The sequence below is a fragment of the Aythya marila genome (genome assembly GCF_965140915.1).
Source record: "Aythya marila genome assembly, chromosome: 6".
NCBI classification, from domain to species: domain Eukaryota; kingdom Metazoa; phylum Chordata; class Aves; order Anseriformes; family Anatidae; genus Aythya; species Aythya marila.
In genome coordinates, this window is record NC_139047.1 from 32,975,470 (window position 1) to 32,999,894 (window position 24,425).

General features: G+C 43.3%; 2 protein-coding genes across 4 annotated transcripts in view; both read right to left on the reverse strand.

Annotated features, from left to right (window-relative positions):
- Positions 1-253: 253 nt before the first annotated feature.
- RPL37A (ribosomal protein L37a) lies at positions 254-3,568 on the reverse strand. The gene is made up of 4 exons (XM_082763944.1): positions 3,474-3,568; positions 2,914-3,042; positions 1,645-1,727; positions 254-431 (listed from the first exon to the last, which is right to left on the reverse strand). Exons 1-4 carry the CDS (start codon positions 3,474-3,476, stop codon positions 368-370), a joined length of 279 nt encoding a protein of 92 aa, XP_082620070.1. The 5' UTR covers positions 3,477-3,568; the 3' UTR covers positions 254-367.
- Positions 3,569-6,864: 3,296 nt separating this feature from the next.
- Positions 6,865-24,425, reverse strand: part of SMARCAL1 (SNF2 related chromatin remodeling annealing helicase 1) — a 33,360-nt gene continuing 15,799 nt past the window's right edge. For 2 of the 3 annotated variants that reach the window (XM_082763337.1, XM_082763338.1), the window contains 8 exons: positions 18,697-18,837; positions 14,321-14,539; positions 13,438-13,508; positions 11,113-11,215; positions 10,200-10,382; positions 9,883-9,983; positions 8,448-8,544; positions 6,865-8,223 (listed from right to left, as the gene is read on the reverse strand). In XM_082763337.1, the coding sequence (XP_082619463.1) occupies positions 8,011-8,223; positions 8,448-8,544; positions 9,883-9,983; positions 10,200-10,382; positions 11,113-11,215; positions 13,438-13,508; positions 14,321-14,539; positions 18,697-18,837 (1,128 nt within the window). In that variant the 3' untranslated portion in view covers positions 6,865-8,010. The remainder of the gene's footprint in view (positions 8,224-8,447; positions 8,545-9,882; positions 9,984-10,199; positions 10,383-11,112; positions 11,216-13,437; positions 13,509-14,320; positions 14,540-18,696; positions 18,838-24,425) is intronic. The other variant, XM_082763339.1, reaches the window with a different exon arrangement.

Here is a 24,425-nt window from a genome sequence, read left to right on the forward strand (position 1 = left end):
TCGCTCCTCCACTCCTCCATTTGCTCTGTGCTATTCCTCAAGGCACAGACACCAAGGGCACCTCAAGATGTGCCCAAGTTCTCCTCACGTTCACCTCAGTGCATTAAAGCAACAGAACCAAAGTAGGAAATTAAATGGAATAGAAAATTGTTTTTTAATGACTTAACCAGTAATAAGAACTTTTCAACTACTGGATAGAAATACAAATGCCTCCGTAGTTATACCAATAAATAATAATGCAGCAAGACAGCACTTTCCATAGAAAGATGAACATGATTCCACTCCATATCACCTTTTATTGTTAAAGGGACAGATCTTGACAGTGGAGGAAACAAGCATGTTTCAGAAGGAGAGCAGGGTGCAGCATCTACTGGTCCTTCAGTTCCTTCAGCCTTCTGATCGCAGATTTGACTGTCACTGCAGAGGTGGTGCTGAAAGAAGCAGCAGAGTCATTTGCACAGCGCAGCACAACAACCCGCACCAGTTATTTTTTGGACAAAGCACTCATCAAATAGTTCTCGCCCGACTGCATTGTCAACAGGAGGCTACCTCCACGTCGATTTTCCTGACAACAAGGCGTAGGCCCATGCCTACAGACGCACACACAACTTCACAGCTACCTCTCAATCCAAATTACCCCGGCATCCAACAACTACGTGCGCAAGCGCGTGGGCTGAGTCCTAGCGACTGTCGTGTGGGGTAACCGCGTCCTCTACCAGAACGGGAGGGGGCAAGGAGGGTAAAGAAAGGCATGCAAGGGCACCATCACAATAAAAACTGTAATGATTCAATTGTTTTAGGGAAAAAAAGAAAGTTTTCTTTGGATTTCAACTATTGCACCTGTTTCTCTGAACTGGGAAGGCTACTGCAGTAACCACAAAAAGCGCTGCTTAAACTTCAAAATAAGGAGGTAAGAGTCTTTCCACAACTACGCTATTTCTACAGCCAAGAAAACCAAGGGAGGAAAAATACACCCCAGATCAAAGACAATAATGTATCACAAGCTGTGAAAATATCTTTTTTTTAAATAGATTGGAAGGAGAGCTGTCAGGTCTCAGCCATGCAGCCTGTTCCACCCAGAGAACAGCTGAATGGATCAGCCTTTACCTCTGCTCCTTTCCCTCCAGCATCACCAGACAACTGGCCCACTCGGAATACTTCCTATAAGCAAGAAGTATCGTTTGCATCTCCAGTAAGAGATGCTACTACAGCAGAGCCACAAGAGAGACTGCTTAGAAACAAATGTTTGCTTCCACATTTGCAGATGTTTGGATTTGTTGATTTCAAGTTTGGGAAAAGATGCAAAAATTGCTTGTTTTTTTCTTTAAAAAAAAGAAAAACAAAAACAACTGCTTTGGTAAAGTCCAGAGAGATTATGAGATTTTTGGGAGGATACACCAAAACTAGCAGGAACTTCATGGCTGAAATGCAGTATTGGCAAAAGCTGCACAACAGATACTGGAAAGAACAGCAAGTGCTTCCGTCTGATCAAATTTTATTAACCAAATTGAGAAAAAAACACATCACTAATTCAGTACAGATCTACTTAATGATTAGCAGATTATAATTAAAAAATTTTAAAATCCCTCAGTTGTCTCAGTCACATGAAAATGAATGCTGATAGAAACTTCTTTATTGCCTTACTTGTAAGTCCAGGCACCACCAGCAACTGTCTTCATGCAGGATCCACAGTGCCAGATCCCAACAGCCTTCCTCTTCATTTTGGTCTGTAATAGAAGAGAAAAAGACACACTCTCCAACAGCTGAAAAACCCACAACAACTCATGCTGTTATCCTAAAACCCAACTTCAGGTGAGTAGTTCAGCATCACACCATGGCGCTGCCTAAAACACACAAGAATCAGAGGTTTTCATTCCAATTTCTCAAAACAGAGAGTTCATCTGAAATATTTTTTTTTTATTCGTATATGGAATAGAAGGGGGTTATTTCTAAACGCACCATCAAAAATCTATTTTTTAAAGGAGAAAAAAATATTAAGGAGTTATACTGGTAATAACAACTGATATTCTCCCCTGGCATTATGACCAACATTGCACTGCTGTTATTTGCCCTTTATGAACATCCCAGGATTGCTCTGAACCAAATGCTCTTTGCACCTAAGGAGTGGGCACTTCACTCTCTTCACCTGGGGAAGTCTCCATCGTCTTGCGGAGATAACAACGGGTTTGCTCAGACCTACCTTGGTCTAAGCTATTCAGATTGAGATACCAATGTTCTCACTTCACATGTGAAAGCCATTAAGTATAAAAAAGCAGACAAATTCTTACAGTTTTCTAGTCACCTACAGATACCTACTTTACAGGTATCAATAGTCTGGGCAAAGAACAAGCTGCTGGGCCTCTCAAGCTGTCAAAGCCAAATTCAAGTGAACTGTGCTCACACATGAACAAGTAAGACTCCTCCTTATCAGTAATCATTCCCCATCCAGAGCTATAAAACGCATACAGATGTAAACAACCAAGTGCAGTCAGAGTTGTAAGCGGGAAGAGAGAGGTCCCTTCCTCCCCAGGTATGCTGTAAAGTTAGTGAAGGAGAAAGGGAAAGGAAAAGGAAAAGAAAAAGAAAAAGAAAAAAAGAAAAAGAAGCCCAAATCATGCCTTAATTATCAGGATTACAGATACGGTGTGTAAATTCTGCCAGGTGTTTTCATCAGATCCCTACAATACACAGTCTGGCAACGAAATAAAGATTTGTTTCCACTTAACTACCAACTGTGCATTCACCTGAAATGTCTATTAAGTCCTTTTATTTTATAAGGTGACCTAACGTTCACAAAAAAAACTATTTATTTTCCTTAAGCCAGTCGAGCAGAAGAAATCCAGACGCAATCCATTCCCACCACCGCTAACAGGCCGATTTTTGAGTACAGCCGTAGGAAGCCGGGCGCCTCACCTTGCCGCAGAAGGAGCAGGTATACTTGGCGTGCTGGCTGATCTCGATCTTCTTCACCATCTTCCTCAAGGACGCGCCGTAGCGGGTCCCGTACTTACCCACGATCCCCACCTTCTTGGTGCGCTTGGCCTGCAGGGAGGCGAACACCACCACACCGCCATCAGGCGCGGCTTCACCCGGCTCACCGCCTTCCCCAGCGCCTCCTCCAACAAACAGGGACCACCCCGAGTCCCAACCACCAAACCATCCCCTAGCACCGCGCACACGGCGTTGTTTAATTAAATCCCAGCCCCTCGTGCTGCCGCACCCCCCCCCAAGCTTATACAGGATCCCTGCACCGCCATCCCCAGGCCTGGCCTCCCCCCTCCCCCCCCCCCCCCCCCCCCAAGGCCTCCGCTCGCTGCTCCCCCAGCGCCGCCCCGCCGGAGGCCGCCCCTCCGCCATCATCGTTCCCCCCGCCCTCATCGATCCCCCCGCCATCCCCTGGCCGCTCCCCGCGGCCCCAGCGCGGCGGATGGCGGCGGATGGCAGCGGATGGCGGCGGCCCCCTCCCCGCTCACCATCTTGCCGCCCGGAGCCGCCGCGGAGAGAGGAAGGCGCAGGGCGCATGCGCGGGGAGGTGAAGCGGCGCCGCCGGAAGTCAGCGAGGGCAGAGAGGCCGGGCTTGTCTGCGCCGCTTGGAGGACTGAACTCTATGGTAGCCCCGCCTGACGGGGCTGAGGGGAGGCGCGGCCCCCGCTGAGGGGGCCCCCGAAAGAGCCCAAATTTGGGTTAAAATAGGGCGGTGGGAGGGCTGCGGGGGGGCACCTTCACCCCACAAGAGGGCAGGGGAGGCAGCAGAGAAGCAGCCCTCGCCGTGCCCGCCTCCTTTCTGGTGGCTGTTAAATAGAAACGGGATAAAGGCTCAGCAGCCCCGCTGCAGGTGCAAAAGGAATAAATAAATAAATAAATAAATAAGAACACATTCTAACCAGCCCTAAATTTCTAACAGCAGCCCTAAAAGCAGAGGTTTCAAAACGCCCAGCTCGCAATGCCCATACACCCGTGATTCCTTCCCGTGCCACCCCATACCCAAATAAATGGCCCCAAAACCCCCCTCAAAAAGGTGGAGGGGGTTCCCAAAATCCTAGCAGTGCCCCCCCCCCAGCTCCCCGAAACACCAATATCAAAAGAGCAGAGCAGCGCAGGGAGGGATTTCTCAGCCCGCTGCTGCTCTGCAGTGCTGCTAACAGGATTAACCACCCATTAACCCCCATTAGGAAATATAATCTCGTTAGCCCAAGCGCTTTTTAATGCTCAAAGCTGGCTGCAAATTCATCGCAGCCCCGAGGAGGGAGCCCAGGCGGCTGGGAGCCCACCTGCTGAAACCATTGCCAGGCACTTTTTTGCAGGTGCATTTTTCCGTAGGGCTGAATTTATGGGATTTAGCTCTCTGCTGAGTCAAAGTCTCATTTAACACAGCCTAGGAATATATTTGCCCTTTTCAGAACCTAATGATGACTCACGGGATACATCTTCAGTACCAATGTATTAAGAAATATATATAATAAAAGGTTCCTTTCGCTGCTTTGTGACTATTTGGTTAGAAAATAAAAATAAAAAGACAGCACATCCAGGACTGAGGATCTACCGCTGCTCTCCAGTCTGTATTTACAGAGTTCAGGGTGGCTGTGGCAATACAGTCCACGGTCATATCCCTCACCTACAGTTATTCCAGACAGCTCTGCCAACAGCAAAATGCAACCCTCTCACACTACAGCCTCTTCCAGCATTGAGAAAATAAATGCGTATTTCCAAGTGACAGGGACATGGATAGGCACAGACAGGCCAGCAGAGCTCCCAGAGCTTTGCCTTTTCTCAGCCTACCGCCTCGCCCTCTTTGGCATGTCCGAGGCTGTACAGCTTCACATACTGCTGCCGTCATTCAAACTGCTCCTTTTCAGTGCTCAAATACCCGTTGTTTTTAGTTGGGCGTCCTTCCTGAAAATGTCACCTCAGTAAAACGCTCCAAGCTCCAAGCTCAGCTCCACTACAGTAGCAGGCAGGCTGCAGTTCCGAGTCCGAATCTGGAAGGGCTTTCGGTGTATCCAAACACACACACAGTTACCCGATAATTGGGGTTGCTCTGGTAGCGCCTCTTCCTTGTTTAAAAGAGCGGTCAGCATGTTTGTCACTTCCATTTGCGCTGACAGCACAAAGACATTCTGCTACATCAGGTCGGGTAGGAAAGAGTCTTCTCGTTAAAAAGCTCCCAAGAACATACAAAAACCAAAACAAGTGGTAAGAACCACAGAAGACACCCTACTGAAACAGTGAAGGCTGTAGGCCCATAGGAAGCCCACGGTTTCACAGGCCTCACCACATGTCATTCCAGTTACATTAGAGCCTTGATTTTTAAATCCCAGTAGTGTCTTTGATGGGCAAATGAAAGAGTCCCCAAAGGGTTGCACACTCCTGAGGCTGCCTGGAGGTCTCGCTGCCAACCTGCACGCTACCTTGTACAGATTCTCATCAGCAAGCCTTGGAGGTCCTGTCGAAGCCTCCTGGCAGCATCCCAACCTCCTCCTCCTCCTATTAATGACAGACTAATGGTGTAATTGGGCTAAGGCACGCACAATTTTTTTCCAATGCCTTGATGTAATGACTAAAAGCACTTTGCTTCAAGATTCTTCTCCCTTTTTTTCATCTAGTACAGTTAAAGTGAATCTCAAGTGTACTTGAAGAGCCTTTGTAACTCTACAGCAATCCAGCTGAGATTTTTATGGGTCCTAACAAAGAAAGAGTGCACCTTGCATTCTTCTAGCAGGGCTGGGACTTATCAATATATGGGCAAGATAAATTGAGTTTATGAGAAGCAGAATTCTCCAAGGGTACTCTCAGCAGATTTCAGAAAAAATACTGTTTTGAAGTAGCTATAGCTTTACGAGGAGGAAGAGAATTACTCCTGTAGGAGATGACATTATGGGTACACAAATAATGCCTTCCATTTGTTTTTCAGCAGGCAGATGGCAACATTTCTCACCCCTTTCTCAGAACAACCTTCTCTGCAAGTAGAAAGATCATGTGTCCTAGAAACAGATTAAATACTCCACATTCAAGAAGGAAGCCATTTAAAAGTGTTTAGAAGTGTGTATTCATCTCCTGGCCAACTGTTGGCACAGGAGAAATGATGTTTAGATCTCACTCTTAAAATCCAGAGACAAAACACTTCCCACAGCTGGCCAGTCACACGATCTCTGGTCCGATGCCTCTGCGCTTGTACGCACATCAAAGCACCTTTTGCAGTCATGAATGAAAAGCCAGCACAATTGCAAACACAGCCTGTAGGGCATTTCCATGACGACACTTGCTGAAAACGGGGTAATCAAACCCTTTGAAGCAGGAAAAAAAATATATCACGCTTACTATCAGCTTGATCTTGTAGCACAACCTTTTTTTTTGTCCTCAACCATGGAAGAGAGGGCTTTTGGCCACTGTCTGCTATCTATCTGTACACAGTCAAGCATGCTGCCTGCACAAAACATTAGCTGCAGGTCTCCAGAAGCCGAACATAAGCCTTTAGTTTGCTGTTTCCTCACCCTTATCCACAGATTAAGGCTGTAAAACACATCTAACTGGTCCCTCTGAAATTTTATCTTCTGTACTCCCTGGTCACGTTTGTACAATGCTATCACGTTTCCAAGTATCTTCCAGTATTAAGATCAGAATTGGGAAAGACGTGAATTCTTGATTACGTTACGCTGCATTGGCAACAATATTCACACACGAAAAGACAAGTCATGATAAACAGAAATTTGCCTTTGTATCAAGCCCGCATTAAAAACAGACTCCAGAATTTTGGTTGAGCCATCACAAACCAGAAGTATCACCGCGCCCAGCAACAGTGCTGCTTTTGGCAGTCTCAGTGTAGCCTGCACAGAGCTGTAAGAGGAGTGAATAACAGGTCCTAACCACCCTGAGTATCTCAGGCATTAGCTGTCGATTCACCTCTAAACGAAGTATCGTGTGAGCTTCCCTTCATGTTTTAGGAAGCACAAAACAAAGCATCGCCAGACAAACCAAACCTTTTGGCCACTATAAATTAAAAAAAAAAAAAAAAAAAAAACCAACAAAAAACATCACCACACTAATTCCCACTACATCATGTACTTTTCAAAGTTAAGAACCAAATGGGCGACGACATTCTAAGAGAGAAAAAGCACCGGAAACTTGGGAAACATGAGTTAAAAACAACTTTTTATTTAAACAATTCAACCCGGAATCAGCTTCCTACAAAAACAGAAGTCTGCACATCCTCCTCTGCTCACTCATCTGTGGAAATGAGTCTCGAGTCTTAAAGAAAACACACACACACGCGTTCCCCTGAGCAACCAGTCTTAATCCCTGACAGCGGGTGCAGGCTTCACCCTCCACTGAAGTGAGCATGTGCCATGGAGCTGGTCCTAAAATGTAGAGAACGAGGCCAGAGATCAGAGTGCTCACGCAGACTTGTGCCTATCAGGCAAGACGCACTTGCTAGCAGGCAGTTGCACTGCTTGGTTTCAAGCTACCGACTGCCCTGCAGAGACACAAAACCTGGGTCTCTCCTTTTTCTCCCCCCACCTCCAAAAATGTTAAGATCTCTCTAGATCCCAGTTTCTTTTCTCCTCGCTACTCAAGTGAATAGCAGAGGCAGTTCGTGAGGGCTTGTGAAGTGACTCCTAAAGATCCAGTCTGAGCTTCTCTGAGATGGAAGGCTCAGACATGAGTCCTCAAGAACAGCTCTGCAATGTGGACAGACAACAGTTACCTGCTTTCTAAATGAAACAGCTACAGAAGATGACTTACTAAAACAAAGCAGCATGCTACTTGCCCATGGCCACTCAGTCATCAGCAGAGGCAGGACTGCAAGACCTGCAGGCTGCCAGCTGTGCACTACTCATCCATCATGCTGTCAGATTGTCTCCTCATCCTTTGAGATGAAACACGCTAGAGATACAGAAAACAGTCTTTTATTTCTGAAAATTCAAAAATAATACTTGATTCCTTTTGTTGTGTTTTTTTTTTTTTTTTTTTTTTTTTTTTTATATTAAAAACTGCTAGCCACCTTTTTTTTTTTTATGTTACACTTTCAAAAACCTCCTCAATACGCCGCTTTTTGGGGGAACTCACTGAACACCTCTCTTCGTTTGTGTCTTGACAGGCACTGCCAGAGTCAAACTCACAGCAAGCATCAGCTGCTTCCAAAAGCAAAAGTTCATCATCGTCATCTCTGCAATCAGAAAAGGTCCTCTGGAAGAGTTCATAGATGGTCTTCTGCTTTGGATCTGGCTGAGAAATCAGAACAGGCAGAGTCTGTACATGCATTGTCACACACAGTGAAAGTAAGCAACAATCAAAGGGTAGTCCCATGGCCCTTGACCCATGACCCTCTGACATTAAAGGCAGAACAGGTGTGAGGTCAGACTGCCCATCACATGCAAATCTAGAAATACAAAATCCCAAATGCATTCAGCCTCTCCCAGGGACCTCTGCCATTCCCTCAGGTCAGTTACCTTAGGACAGTAATCGGTGGATTCAGCTGTATTGGAAAAGTTGGTTTCCGAAAGACCAGCTTCCCCCAGCACTTTTATTTTCTCTTGAATCATTGGCCTAGGAGAGAGAAACAGATGTTATTGAAAGGAAGAAAATAACATGCCAGATTCAATGATCCATTGGGAAAGACACTGTCATTTACTACGTGTAGATGAAAAAACTATAACGGTATAAAGATGACTTTTCTTCCAAAGCTCATTAGCTCCTTAACCTGCCCTATTATTGTTTATGATGATTGTATGCTGTTTTGGGATATCAAATCTAAGGAAGCATCAATCCAATTTAAATGAGAAACAAGAAGAGGATGTGATTTCAGGCTACAAATATTTGGAAGGGTCGCATATCCAAGAGAGAAAGTGGCAAGACTAATGGTATGAAGTCAGAACAAGGAGATGCAGGTCAAGGGAGCCTTAACAGCCTGTCCTCCAAGGCAAGCAGCGATAATCCTCAGCAACAGATGCATCAGCATTTCTGGGGTACCTCCCAACCTACTGCAGGAGGAATAATCCCTCACTGGCCCATGAGGTCTAGTGAGGTCCCAACTGCACCTCCACACTGGAGGCTTTGAAAGGGGCAAAGGCCACAGCACGACACCACATTTACCAAATAGCCTTGTCTTTTTCTTCTTTTTCTTGCTTTTAAAACAGATGCTCCTGTCCTTATTTGAAGAGCCATGCTTCCATCCAGTTAAGCATTAACGACTGCATGGACAGCATTTCACAAATAAAGGCAGAATTACTGTCATTAAATTTCCGTGAAACGTGGGCGACACATTAGTTTCCAGATCCCTTCATTGTAGGGTTATAATTATTTGCCATCATGATATTCTGGGAACTGCACAAGTTCACTTACTCCATTCGCTCCTTTAAATGAGGTAATAAAGAAGTAATTTTGGACTTTAAATGAACCAGCTGGTAGATTATTACTTTTCATCATTTGCAGGTCAGCTCCCTCGCAGCATTAAGGATTCCCCAGCTCCTCCATTCCCCCAGGATGTCAGATTCCCAGCCACAAGGACTGCTGCACACTGACTGCAGCCCGCAAGGCGCAGACCCCATTTCCCCAGAGCTGGGTCAACAGCACTTCTTTAATCCATCAAAGATCTCGCTGAAGAGCCAAGAGGAAAGCAACAGTGAAGTTCTCCTCCATAGCTCCCTGTCCAAGCACTCAAATGGACAGATTGCTCAGTGACTACTTTTATTCCTCCTTGCTTATCACCCACTTAATTATATCCGCTGTGGCCAGGCCATGTCACCCACTTACAATCGGTTGGCAATTGCTGCTCCTCCCCTTGCAGGCTGTGGAGATCAGCACTACCATTAAGCAACTTACATCACGTGGGACAGACTGAAAACAGCCAGGAGGAGAACCAAAATGTCCCCCTCCACTTCCTACCATAAGAAGTCATCCGCTGTGCCTTTAGCCACCAGGTAGTGGACGTTAACGGAGCTGGTCTGTCCAATTCGATGTGCCCGATCTTCTGCTTGGATCAAAACCTTTACATAAAAAAGGTGACAAAGAGAATTAATTGAGAACTGCGATGTCGAAGAAATAACAAAAATGCTAGAGAACATATGTGGCTGAGATTAAGGGAAATAGATAAACAAGCTAGGAAAAATCTATGCTCTCTTTGCCCATCACATCTCCTCCCAAAAGCCAGCATTTCTGCTCTCCAGGCAGCATCCAGCCCCTGACACTTCCAGGATACGTACCCCTGGATTCCAGAAGAGCTCTGCAAACACCACCAGGTCCGCAGCAGACAACGTCAGGCCCATGTTTGCGGCAGTGAGGGACAGAACGGCCACCGCCTGCTTCTCTGACAACTGGAACTTCTGGCACAGAGACTGCCGCTCAGCTGAAGAGGTGGAGCCATCAATGCGGATATATTCAACACGCTGAGAAAAGGCAGAGAAAGAGAAAGAAGATAGTACTTCGCAGCCTTGTGTCCCCTTTCCTGTCTTCTCCCCCCATATTTTAGTGGATTCCGTTTCCCTTCCCCATGCCAGAACCAAGAAAGTTAAAAATGCAACTGCTGTCTTTTTAAAACCTGTCACCATTTCAAGGCACTGTAGCTCAGCGTGTAATGTTCTTCCCCTCTGTCAACAACATCTGCCTCGCTCCTGTCCATTGCTCCCACACTGATCCGGAGCAACAGGAAGGACAGCAACCAGCTGGCAACTCAGGTACAGTGGAAAGAGAAGCAGCTTAGCAAAAAGCAGGATATTATCTGCACGCTGATGTTACAGCCTTTCCAGCCTCAAGTCTTCCTCTGTTTACAATGGAAGGAGATGGGATCTTACATATCTCAGTTGCTCCTCAGGAGAGGGATGATAAACTTGGATGAGGCAGGGCTGTAATTCACGAGCTCCAGGGCAGATGATGGAGATCAGTGAAGAACACTGAATACAACAAAAGCCATTCAGCTAATACGAAGTGCATCCCATGCTGCACTCCTCCAACAGCTCAGCTCCCTTGGTGAAGGGCACATTCAGAAGCACAGCAAGTAGAAATCATCTCTGCCCCTAACTTTAATAAACCAGCTGACCAGCCGTAACTCTGGGGAGCTCTTAAGCAGCTGTGAAGCTGGAATAGTGATAAAGTTAAGAAAACTCAGTTGTTACTTACTTTCTTCTCCAGCTCTTCAACTATTGCATCCAGCATTATCTTGTGATGAGCAAACACCAGGAATTTATCTTTTCCACTTTCTAGTAACTCCAAGATGTATTCTCTATATGAAAGAGAAAAAACATGAATTATGTGCTAAGATAATACAGACTTTGCCCAAACCAGATTTTAAAGAAACTTTTCATCCTACAGAAACTAGGAAATAGGTTAGCATAAAGCGCTGCAGTAAAATGCAAGTAGCAAGTCAAGTCTCCTACAGATTGAAAGAGATATAACACGAAAATCCACTCATTTTTCTTCATCCCAGCTGGACAGCTGCCTACATTTGTACTTGTATATCACTGAGAATCAATTTATTGCATCCTACCTTAATCATGACACCCCAAACCAAGGAACAGGAATCGCCTGTACGTTTTGACTAGTCCATCCAGCCTTCTGTATTTCTGACTTTTGCACGATCACAATACATTAAACTAATCTGTACACAGTGTTTACTTCGGATTGTTTTTATTTTAGAACAATAGGTGTCTAAATGCATGCATGAGGATATGGTAAAAACCTTTTTCTTGTAAGGGTTCATATTAATATTTACTACAGCTTAACCTATATACATCAGCTATTTCCAGGAAGCATCCGTATGCATAAAGGCTAATGACAAATGAAAGGCAACTAGATTTGGTTCAAATCCAGTTAAACAGTGTTAATTAAATCAAAACGTCTGGCATTTGCCATGGAGTAATCACATGCATACCAGCTGAGTACCGAACACATGTCTATCTAGTAACTTGTGATACAACTAGGTCAACTAGAAACTAGAGCTCGAAAAACATCTAAAATCCTAAAATTTGTAAGTAAATATAGCAACAGCCTTCAGAGTAGATTATACAAATGCCTTCTTTTCTTTGGAATGGCAAAGTTGTTGCACGACCAGGAATACCAAGTTCTTTGCTAAATAAAAGACAGCTTAGGCCAGCAGCAACTGGCAGACAACACCAAGCAGGATTTCCAGCACCATACGAAGATGGATCAATGCTTTGCAGCCAGCTCCCTGGATTCTGTCATGTTCAGATCCCAATTACAGAATATCAGCTAAGAAAGAAATCTCAGAGCGGGATTACTGGGTTTTAAAGTAAAATATCAAAGTGAACATTCAGTGTAGCAACCAGATGCCAACAAATCACAATTATTTTATAGCTCACCCCCATACACCCAGTTACAAAGTGGTTAGTCATTTCAGTGACTCCGCAGAGTGGCAATGAAAACTGTCATCAGGGGTAAGGAATGGGAGGTGCTAATGTTCATATGACAGCACCATTAGCTAGATGGAACTGTACATTAGCACCTTGTAATGTCTGATACTTTAAATGCTGCTAAACCCTAGAAAAAAGTGGACTAGCTCCTACTTCTCAGTGCCTGTAGAGTCAAGTAAACACTTCATGGTTTTGTATTCAGTTCACACTTGCAACTGAATATAAAAGGAAGAAACTCTACTAACTGTTCACTAACACAAAAGGAAGAAAGTCCTCTACAGAAATGAGAGCTGGGACTCTGAAGTGCAGTTCTGTGCCAAACAGACAGATTTTGCAGCAAGGTCTGAGATTGTGAAATCAGTGCACATTAGTTGGTCCTCGCGTTCAGAGGGCTGTGGAAAAGTAAACTGTTTTCATGTTCTTAGCATGCTTATTAAAAAGTCATGTTAAATGGCCTAAAGCAACTCCTTTGCAGTCCCAGCAGAAAGGCTAAGGATGAAAGGGCATGGAAAGTCATAGAAGGGAATTATTCCTACAGAAGACAGTTAAAAGCACATCTGTGAGAGAAAACTTTTGCTACTGAGGTCCCATGTGAGCGCTGTGGAAGTGCCAACAGTAGGGGCTGTGACACCCTCAGAGAACAGTATAACTAAAGCTCAGACCATCTCATAAGCTTTTTGGCTCAGGGCTCTTGCTGCAGTACTACTGCAGTATTTGTTTTCTCAAATTCTGTTGATACTTTTAGTTTCATTACTCCACCCCTCCTTAAATTGAAATAGGGTCTGGAGCGGGGAGCTTGATCCAAGTCCCAAACACCAAGTAATTTCAGACAGTTCAAATGACAGAGTTTAGAACCGTATCTGGAATGAAATCAGAAGACTTGTTCAGCCTAGGAATTCTAAGAGAAGAAAATGTTTAGTGCATTGTAATTAAAATCAATTTTATTTTTTTTTTAAGCTGGCTTGAGGCTATGCTTCATGTCCCTGCACTGTTATCTCTAAGGCACCATTTTCCTGTTCTCAGCGGAAAAAACACATTTTACTAGGCAAGAATGAAGCAGTGACATGCAGCTTACACGACTGAGTGGATTTTAGCTTCTGCTGTTCTGTTGTAGAAGAGGAGAAGAGCTTCTTTCTCCTGTTGTTTCTGCAGAGGGAGAGAAAAATAAATTTGAGTCCAAGAAATGGCTTTTCTACCTTCTTGCTTACAGATTTGCAATGTCTGTTGCTGCCCATATACACTTTGCTAGCAAAAAAAATATATCAGCCTAAAACCGTAAAACAAAAGGGGATTGGAGGGGGAAGTCTACACGCCACTGGGCATGGCAGATACTCACACTCCTACTTCTGACACCTCCATTCCTATCTCCCACTCAACTCCTACAAGTGGAATGACAAGCATAAGACAAACGCAGTTTGAGTTGATAAAGCACTTCCCAACTAAAATGGCAAGGAAAAACTCCCAGGTTATTACAGAACTGTATTAAGAATCTAGGCATCTAGAAAATGCTTTTGCCATCCATAGAAGAAAAAATTGCAAAAATCCAGTCTTTACATTTTTGGCTACTGCTGTACTCTGCAACTCAGCTTCAACAAGGCTGTGTTTGTACGCTGAATGGAATTATAAGGCAAGACAGAAGAGTAAATAGACAATTAGAGGGGACTAACAAGAAGAAAGAGAATAAATGGTATTTGACACAAAGGGATAAAGCAGACCACTTAAAAGGAACAAAAACCAGATCTGTTTTGTGTTGTTTAAAACCGTGCCTTGAACAGTCTTCCACTGTGCCATGACATGAGGTGTGGCTCTGACTTTCTTTGAAACACAGGACACTGCTTTTCCACTGATGTTTTTAATTTGATTTAACAAAAAAAAAATAAAAAAAAAAATCTCCTCATCTGAAAAATAAAGGCACCTGAAATACCAATGCTGCATCATGAAAATAGTTTCTGACTTACATTTCCATATCCTTTGGCCATCTTCTTTGCTTCAACTGCCAAGGCAGCTTTGGTCTTTGCATTAATGCCTTCGGGAGACACCACAACCATTTTGCGTTGCTTTGCTGGAAGCTGGGAAAGCACATCTGATTTAAGACGTCGTATCATGATGGATTCTTCCAGTAAAATTTTCAGTTCGGCTAAATTGGATGATCCAGAGTAGTCCCAACCCCACGGCATCTGGGAAAGACCAAAGCAGTTATGAGCATCAAACTCAAGAGACTGACCCTCCTGGTCTGCAGGTGGAATAAACTTCCAGAGAAAACGGATAAAGAGAGAACTCGGCGATCAGTAGGAAGAGAGATTTGGTAAAATTGGTGGTAAAACAGAAGGGTACAAACCCACCCAACAAGAGAAGGCTACTTGGGTTTGGACAGGAGACCAATAACGTTTTTAAAATGACTTAAAGGATAAAGAGCAATCTTTTTGCTGAAGTTTCACAAGTTAAGTGTATGAAATACAGCTACTATAATATTGAAAGCCAAGTGGGGGGAAAATCTTCGTCACAGCTCTGATTCCAAGTCTTGCTAGCAGCGTCACCAAGAAGTACAAGTTCTGATCTTCAAACAATCCCAAGCAAGCAGCCCCTACACATTTGTACCTATAAACTCCTCGATGGCCTGTAACAGAAATGTGGGGAGCCTCAGCACGAACCCCTTTGATCTGCTGCTCTGTTCTAATTGTACCACTTGAATTGCTAAAATAAATTTAACCGGGAAAAAAAAATAAAAAAAATCTGTATTTCCTTTATTTGCCTTCCCCAAGAGAGAGCTGCTACGACAAGGAAATGGAATAAAATAGGAAAAAGCTCTCAAGTGTTCACTGCAACCTCTATCCTTCTGTAGAATGGAGGAGACCAAAATAAGAAAAATCATCCCAGACACATGGTTGAGCACTGCACTGACTGTATGAACGGATAGTGCTTTGGTGGAACAGGGGTGAGAACATGCTTTGAGACAGAACGAGGAGGAATCAAACCGGTCACAGGCAATTAAGACCACTGTGGTATCTGGAAGAGAATAGTCCTACTTCACGTAGAGACTGAACAGGACAATCTGCCATTCTGTGGCCATATTGTAGTGCTGTGAACCATCAACTAACTACGGTTTCTGGCACCTATGGTCATCATTAAAACTCATTTGACTTAATCTATTCCTACATAATGATGGTGCCTTCTGATTATCTGTAGTTGGTTCATTAAAGCTAGAAATAATTCAAAACCCTGATACAAAGCCAGACTGGGTCCCATAGAGCAGAGAATTTGGCTCTGAGAACAGCACCGCGGTGTAGAGCTAGAGGTAATAAACCCACCTGGATCTAAGCCAAGCCCTCAAGAAGCCAACGTGGGTATTCCTGCTCTGCTTCCCTGAAGCCAGGAGTGCAATGCAGGTCCCTCAGGTCCACGAAAAGCTGGCTCGAGTCTAGCTGGGTTTATTAGCTGTAGGCAGGTGCTGCGTGAAAGCTGACAGGGCTGAGCCCCAGTCTCTTTGCTCCCCTTTCCTGCCTTCAAGGCTTCGGGCTCAGCAGAGCAGATGTGCTGACCCAAGAAGGACCTGGTGCTGCACCCAGTGCAATAAGCTCCCTGGTCACACTGCTCAGCGCTCTGCCAGTGAAGGAGCAGGAACCAACGCTGAGGCTGCTGAGCAAGACCTGCTCTGGGACCTGGACACCTCCCGCAGGCTCATTCTACTCATGCAACCCACGTTAGTCCCCTTTCCATTTCCCTACCAAACAAGCGATGCGTGTATTTTGCAGCCACGTAGCACAATTCATTTCCGAAGAGTAACATCACTCTGACTGAAAGAACAGGGCAGAAACGGAGCCAAGACACTCTCTGCTGTCATACTGAAGTACAGCCAGGCAGAATCCCAGCAGTATGCTCCTATAAGGTGACCGTGCTGCTGGAACAATTTGCAAACAAGGAAACATTCTGGTTCTGTGCTGCACCTAGGTGATGAGAATTATTTCTTGGAATTATTAAAATACATTTTAGTATGCACTGGGATGAAAAAAAAGAGAGAAAAAAGGACAATTATTTTGCCAAAATACACATCTGGCTTTGATCCATAACATTCCAGAACAAATGCATCCAACTGTGATTTTCTTACCAAAGTGTTACAGCATCTTACATGAGTCAGTAAACTTATTACAGCGTTAGCAGACGCTGCCAAACTCTTACAAATTCAGAGCATGTGCTCAGATAGAAATTATTTAATATTTGCCAACATCACCCAGTTTGAAAAATGAATTCACAGCATGTATTTTGGGAAACAGACTTGAGCTATTTTGTAAATAAGCAGGTGACATTTCACTTGCTGCATTTTTTAAGAGTATAGATGCTGGGAGGTTGAATTGCAAAGTGACAAACTTTTATTTTATATCCTTCCTAATCACATCTGCCAGGTATCTGCAATTTTCTGTCACGAAATCTATTCTCTTCAAACAGAAAGTTGTCAGGTTTTGGTTTTACATCGAATGGTTCAGGTTTGTCAATTTTTCATTAATCTTCTAATGCAACCAGATTTACAATTAACACCAAAATATTTTTACAGAGTACCTTTCATCCTGACAGATCTCCAAAAGCTTTGCAAAACCTCCCTGGTTTTGTGCCACTCCACCCCGCTTACAATGCAGCCACTTTCAGGGCAGAAGGAAGAACCTATTTGAGTAACACCAGCAAAAGTACCACAACATTTTTTCAGAGAGCTTGTAACTCTTAACACAATCGCAGGTTAGAGCTGCAAAAACAAACATGAGGGACACACTGCAACCATGAGGGAAACACTACAATCATCAAAACACCTTTTAGTTTACTCAGAGCTGAGTGGATTTTCAGCAACCTAAAATGCAGCAGTCCTACTTTTATTTTCAAATACTATCCACATCTCTTCGTTTCCAGCAGTCCCACTTCTGGTCTAAATAAGCAAATTCCTTCTAGGTTCACGGTATCATTTACTGCCACTAACTGTAGCAGAAGTCCCAGGTGAGCACTGAGAAGACCAGTAACATCCAACTGTCTAGTAGAGGCGGGTCAAACAAAAACAAAATTGGACTAGAAACCCTGCAGAGGCTCTGAAGGGGAGCTGATACAGACTGTGACCTCCATGCTGAGTTCCATTGTAGGCTGAAAACTCATTTATACAGAATACATTGGTACAACCTGGATCGTGCAGAACAATTTTATTTCTTTTATCCAATTCCACATCTTACCTGAGGTCCATATGCCTTGTAATTGAAGCAACAGCAAGTCATGCAGAACTTTACCCTCAAAGGGTTTATGAAACTCCAAACCTATTTACACTCACAATTCACCCTCCCTTTTACTGCAGAAAGCCAACAAGATTAAACTGCATCTTTTCATTTCCCTCTAAAAAGCACACTGGACACTGCTCAGACAGGGATCTCTCAGCAAAGATAATGAAACTCAGTAGAAATTGCAGCCTTCTGCCTCCCATCCAACTCTTACTATGGATGGAGAAATTAGAAGTTCCAATCCTCTGCCATGAAAGCAGAGCTTTGCTAACATGAATGCTGTTATGTTCTCATTCTCTCTCTCTCTCTGTATGTATATATAATCTGTATGAACTTGGTTTGGGTTGGAAGGGACCATAAAGATCATTCTAACTCCCCTAACTCCCCTGCCATGGGCAGGGACACCTCCTACTACACCAGGTTGCTCAAAGCCTCATCTCCTGGCCTTGAACACTTCCAGGGATAAGAGAAGTATTCTTAGAAGTACTCCTAGAAGAGAAAAACACTTCCAGATAAGATAAATTAATTTATTTCCAAGTTTTGTTGGGCACCACATCCATTTCCTGAATTGGAAGAGGTGGAATACAGACTCTAAGTCTTAATTTTTTTACCTAGCTGGAGGCATGAAATCCAAAATCCTAAGCAACAGAAGCCTCACGTTGTTAGAACAGTCACTAAGCCAGACCAGAGACTGTTTTTCAATCAATTGGCCCAATCCTAGAGCTGCTTAAAAGGCCCACAGCCACTCTGCCCATTTAAAGCTGTCGTCAAATTCTTGTCAGAACAGGCTCCTTTCCCCACACTAAGGCCAATTCTGTTTTTAGCTTTTTATTTCTGTGCCCTTCCAGGGCAGCTTTTGACAAGAAGCTTTACTGCCTCCATATCTCAGGCCTACGATTTATTTGCAGCACCTACCGTTTCTAAGGCTGAGAGCTTTCAAAATATTACTTTGGAGTGAGACCTTCTCAAAAAGAGCACATAATATCATAGAGGGAAAGGAGGGAGAGAAAAAAAAACACACTACTGCAGTTTAAGAAAACAAAACAATAAAGCAAAATGCTGTCTGAAGAGTCTCACTGAAGTACCTGCTTCGCATCGCAGTAGCGGAGCCCGAAGGTGTGGAACTGAGGGAAGAAGCCTGGCTGGACAGCCGCGATCTGCGTGTAGAGCTCCATAGGCCGGGACATGGCAGGGGTTCCCGAAAGCAAGATCACTCTCCTGGCCGCCTGGGAAAGCAAAGTGGAACATCTCTTATCAGACAGCTCACGAGAGAGGCAGCACCTGCTAAGAAGTCATCCCCGGCCCCAAAAGCCATCGTTCAGGCACCCTAAATGGAAGGGTGTTTCACCTTCCAAAGCAGGACAGCCTGCAGCACGTCTTATTCATCATCCACATGCTGGAAGGGAAGGGGACATCAATTTTTATGACAGTACTTTCCAAATTTGCATTTAGGCACAAGGCACGTTGATGCCTTACGCCTGGCACAAGATTTCATTCGGCACCAGACGCCACAGGAGCATGACACACACACCCCTCGCAGGTACATCCTCACCTCCAGAATAAATCCTCTTGGAATAAACCATGCCATAAACAGACCGTCTTGCTCACAAAAGCAGAAGGCATCTAAAGAAGTAGGATTTTTCAGTCTGTTAGTTGTTTTTTTCTTTTTGATTTTTTTTTTCTTTTTAAGTTCTATTAGCAAGAAGAGATAGACGATGAAGAAAGGCCAGAAGATGTCTACCTAGCAGCCATGGCAAAAGTCACATAAGAATACTGTAAAAAAAAAAAAAAAAAAAAAAAAAAAAAAAAAAAAAAAAAAAAAGCTTTGTATCTGATACGGGAGGGGAACAGACAAACAAGCCTCACACGGTATCTAAAGTAGGTGCTCCCAAAATTGAGGGAAAATTATACCACAAACAAATGCCTCCAAGATGCATTTCTAGCCTCTTATGTCCAGTATTATCTAATTCTATTATTAGATGCGAGAGATGAATTTCTCCTGCTGTAAATTCACCTATAGTAGTTAAATTACAAATGCCCTGTAATTTCCTGCATGGTTTAAAGCAGGTTCATTAAAATAACAAAAGGGATTCTTGAGTGACATCTGTACCAACAGCTCATTCACATTTAAATGAAAAAGAAAATGAAATTCTTTTATCGTTTCACCGAGATCTACCAGTCACCCAAATCTATTCAGCTGATTCATCCACTCACCAACCAAAATCTGGTGGAAAAAGTTCACAGCTCAGCTACCGGAAATTAATTTCAGGACTCTATCAGATGTATAGATATAGGTTGTAATGAAGGTGGGGCTTGCCTTCTCCCTCCAGCCCTATTAAACATGTCAGAAGGCAATGCAGTCACCAAAAGGATCAGACAGTTCGCACAAACATTTTTAAAAAGCAGGATGTTTATCGAACTAAATAAGAGGAGGTGTCTAACCTTTAGACATGTCAGAAGTTTAAGTGTTAGTTCACACAAGACAAAGGTCCCTGTCCTGCTCAAAGGGGGTATGGGTGAGAGAACCCAAAGATTTCAAATCCCATGAGGCAACAAAGTGATAAAACAGAAATTGGGTCAGTTTTCAAAACGAAGGTAACAGTGGAGGACAACCAAGCAAAACCTAGACCATATCCAGTGCTTTGCAGAAGCCTTTGAGGAGTTAACTGACACTTTGAGGAGTTAACTGAGGAGTTAACAGCACTGCTGGGACACTTCCAAGCAATGTGCATTCAAAGCAAGCCCAGGACATGCTAAACGTAACGTAAAATCAACTGTGTTGAGAGGTCTTACACCATTCCCCAAACTCCCCCTCCTTGGAGGGGGCTCCTCAGGAGCTACGGAAGACCAGGTTGGAACACTAATTCCCCAGTAGTGAAGTCAGCTGGGCTCCTTGCTCCTTCTCCAATCCCAAAAAAAGGTACCAAGAGAGGGAATGATAAAGTTACAGGTTATCTGATTTTTAAACTTGTCCAATTGCTGCTTTTGTGTGCAACGTAATTTTGAACAGAGATAGTTTCTAGCCACTGCAAGTGCTTACTAGCGATTAGGTATCACAACCCTTAATCAACCATTTTAAAAATCAAGTAAACAAACAAAAACAAGAACCACCACAAAAAAAAAAAAAGAAAGAAAAGAGAGGTACAACCTAAGCAACAGCTGCTAAGAACGTGCAGAAATTAGTTCCAGAAGTAGAACATAGGTGGTCTGACTCATTATCCCAATAATTCCCTTCAGTTTTAAAATCCATGACAGAAGAAGCCTAAGAGAGGGAAGAAAAATCCTAAGCTGAAGAGGTTTCAAGTGTTGAAGACTTTCTTAAATTCTGGATGAAAGCAACAGCTTTGATTCACGTTTCTTTTGCTACTGGCAACTCATTTTGAATAGATGCCAACAGAGATTTGCTCCTGTAGAGAAGTCTCTGCTGATCACTGCTTATTCTTGTTTTCTGATGAACCTTCTGTGGTGTCAAAAGTGAGTGCTTACCCTCTTTCTTACAAGGTCTATCAGGACAACATGGATCAACAGCACAGAAAATACGAGCGCAGCGAGCAGCGAGGATTTTCCAGCAAAAACAGAGCTGTCAGCAACTGATACGCATCTCCACTGACACTTCAGCTACTTGTTTGCGTTTAGGTATGAAAATAAATCTTCGACAGGAGCCCTCCTCTCTCTCGTGTCCCTGTGACTATTCTTACAGCTACTTTCTTATGAAACTGCTTTAAGGAACTCTGACGATGACTTGAAAAGGTGACACCTCTTCTGTAGCCCTCATTTACTAAGTCACCTAATTGTAGCATCACACCTGCACACACACAGAACAGCAGCAAGAATTAATTCCACAGCTGTGATAACATTTACAAAAAAAATTACTTTTGAAAGTCAAAGGGGAATTTATTAACCCTGACGGCACTTTCAAAACCCAGCACCCAGCTGACTGGAAGGGGAGTGATTAGGGGGTGCTGGGGAGCGTTATGCCACAAAGAAGTAAGAGAACATGCAAAGAGCCTCATTAACATACAATGACTGTCTCTGTTTTAAATGAATTTCACAGCATGAGCTCTGCCATATGCTAACAGGCTGACAGACTTTTTTTTTTAAACATAAAAGTATGGCTGGTTCTGGCTATACAATTACTCGTGTCCCCAATTTTTGCTTACTTTGTAATTTTGAGCTGCTTAGCATAAGAATGCATTATCTTGTGAAATGAAAAATCTGAGAGTGGCCATAATATAATAGGGATAATACATAAAATAGAAGATTTGATAAAGGGAAAGGGCTGCAGCTGTTTTGGGGAGTCTATTTCTGTACCTGGGTCAGGTAGTGCTCTGCATTTTATAAGATGATCCTAGAGTGGTCATTCCAAAAATATATATATGCCTTTCCCTATTCTTCAGTGACACCCAGAAAGAGAATGTGTGTCAGATAGTGATAAATCACTGTGACTGAAGCAAGTTACACTACCTCCCTACTTCGAGACGGAAGGGAAATTGGAAGGTGCCAACCGATCTGGAGATGCCTCCACAGCTTCTGTGATCTCAAGATGAAGTTCTTCCTCTCAGCAGGTGAGAGCAAGGAAAGGCTTTTTTTATCCAGTCCACGTGGATTTGTAATGCCTAAAGAAAGCAGCTATTTATTCCCACCAGCGAGATTTTTCTCTTCCCTCCTCACCTTCTACCTTCAGCATTGATCTAATTCTCTTTCTTATTTTTAGGCATCTCTTTATTAAAACCAGCCCAGAGTATCGTATTCCAGCTACACAATGCATTTGGACTTCTGTAATAGAAACAAAGACCTTTAACCCTCCACAGATCAGGATGTGTGTCATGCTCTTAATCTGAGCAGCAGCTCAATACAAACAATTGCATGAGTAATATTATCCAAACGTCGGGGGGGAACATACAGAGAACAACAAAAATAAGCCCATTTTATGCCACTGGAATCTTTGATTAAATGCAACTATGTTTCTCAGTTTCTGATGCTGTTCTTCACTGAAAACTTACTGTCATGCCTCCAAAAACAAAAAAACTCATCCATATTCCAGCAGAACCTTCCCCAGTTTCCATTGCTTTGTGATACTCCACGCAATTGCAGAACAAAAACAACACAGCACTTTGGCTGGTTGAAGGATGTAGAATCCTTTTCACCCAAGTTCCCAAGAGATCCCTCCACAGATCAGTGAAAAATTTTGTTTTCTTCTTTCTCTACTTCCCTTCGGGCTTTGGTGCTTTATGGATATTGGTAGCATGTACACTCCCTCGTCAATCCTCATGTCTCTGGGCTGGTGTGATCTCGAAAGGAACAAAATGCATACAGAAGATGTAACACCATGGGAAGCAGACGTAGGACAGAGGTAAAGGGAACAAGTACTGACAGTATGCCCAGGAGAACTTAGTCCGAGGCATGAGACCAAAGAAGAGAGCAAGGTGACAAAAGCAGGGCCTGCTACTGCTCGCCTACTGTCCTCAAGCAAAAAACTTCCCTGTATCTCCACCAGGGTAGCAACTAAGTAGGTCGTAAACGATCTTGAATACTACTCAAAGGTTTGTTTGGTGGGTTTTGTTGTTGTTGTTTGCTTTTTTAAATGTTTTGAAGATGTCTAGAAGTCCCCAACTGACAGACTTAGGCCGCATGTTTAATACATGGGCTCTGCTTGACAATTCCAGACCACGCTTACCCTACCATATATTCAACAGAACAGGGAATGATAAATTATAACTGAGTGGTTAAAAATACCACTTCATTTTGAAAAATAATCAATGTCAGATATTAAAAGTAAAATGAGACTTTAAATGCTGTAACCATGGGTTAAATATTTCAAAGGTAGAGATTCAGCTTGGCTGTCTAACAAGGCAGATTCAAAATTAATACCCAAGGTAAGTCATCTTTATTATGAATGTATTGATTTAATCTGGTTATTGTGCAGTTCTGTCTAAACTCCCACAACAATTTTTATATTTTACTTGTTATTCAAATGGAGAAGTCACAGGAACAGATTCTACCAAGATGAAAGGAATTCATTAAGAACCAATGGGAAGGACAGAAACATTTCAGGCACGGGAATATTTTAATTTAGATCCATCCAGTGCCATTATGGACTCATAAATCTTTGTAACAAGTAAGGACAAAGGATCACATTTGTTTGTTTCTTTTCCCCAAATTTCAGCACAAGGCTAAGCTTTCATGCTTAAGGATGTTGAGGACCTCATAGAAAATAAAGGTAACTAAGAATTTAAGAAATTTTTGAGTAGTATGCTCCCAACAGGAGTTAGATCACCTAGACAAGGCATGAGTTGACTCCTCAGGTTCTTGTTACAGCACTGGTACGGCTTTGCACTGAGCCCTCAAGGTAGGGACTGATGTACAAGGTGCACTGTGCCTCTAAATGGCTTGCTTTGGATACAGCTTTTTGGGTCTCTTCTAAGAGACTCACTACTGCTCCTTTTAAATGTAAGGAAAGCAAGAGCAAGAATATCATCCTTAGTTCTCAAACTTCCAGCAACAATAAACTGCAGCCAACTTTATCAGTTCCTCTTATCCAACAATTTTGAAGTATCTTGTAACAGATACTGAAAATAATCCCATTTTTACCCCATTGACTATTTACTCTGCAGACAACAGGATAGCTTTTAAATCCAGTATTCAGGTCACGAAGGCTTGTCACATCTTGGTTGTTCTTTCAAATGAAACGTCGCTGTCATGTGCTCAGCATCACTCACTGGTAGCTGAGGACAAAGCTGCCAAATGGACTAGTTTTAGAACAAAACACACGTTGGAAAGCGAGGAGGGCAGAGGAGTGGCTATTACAGCAAAT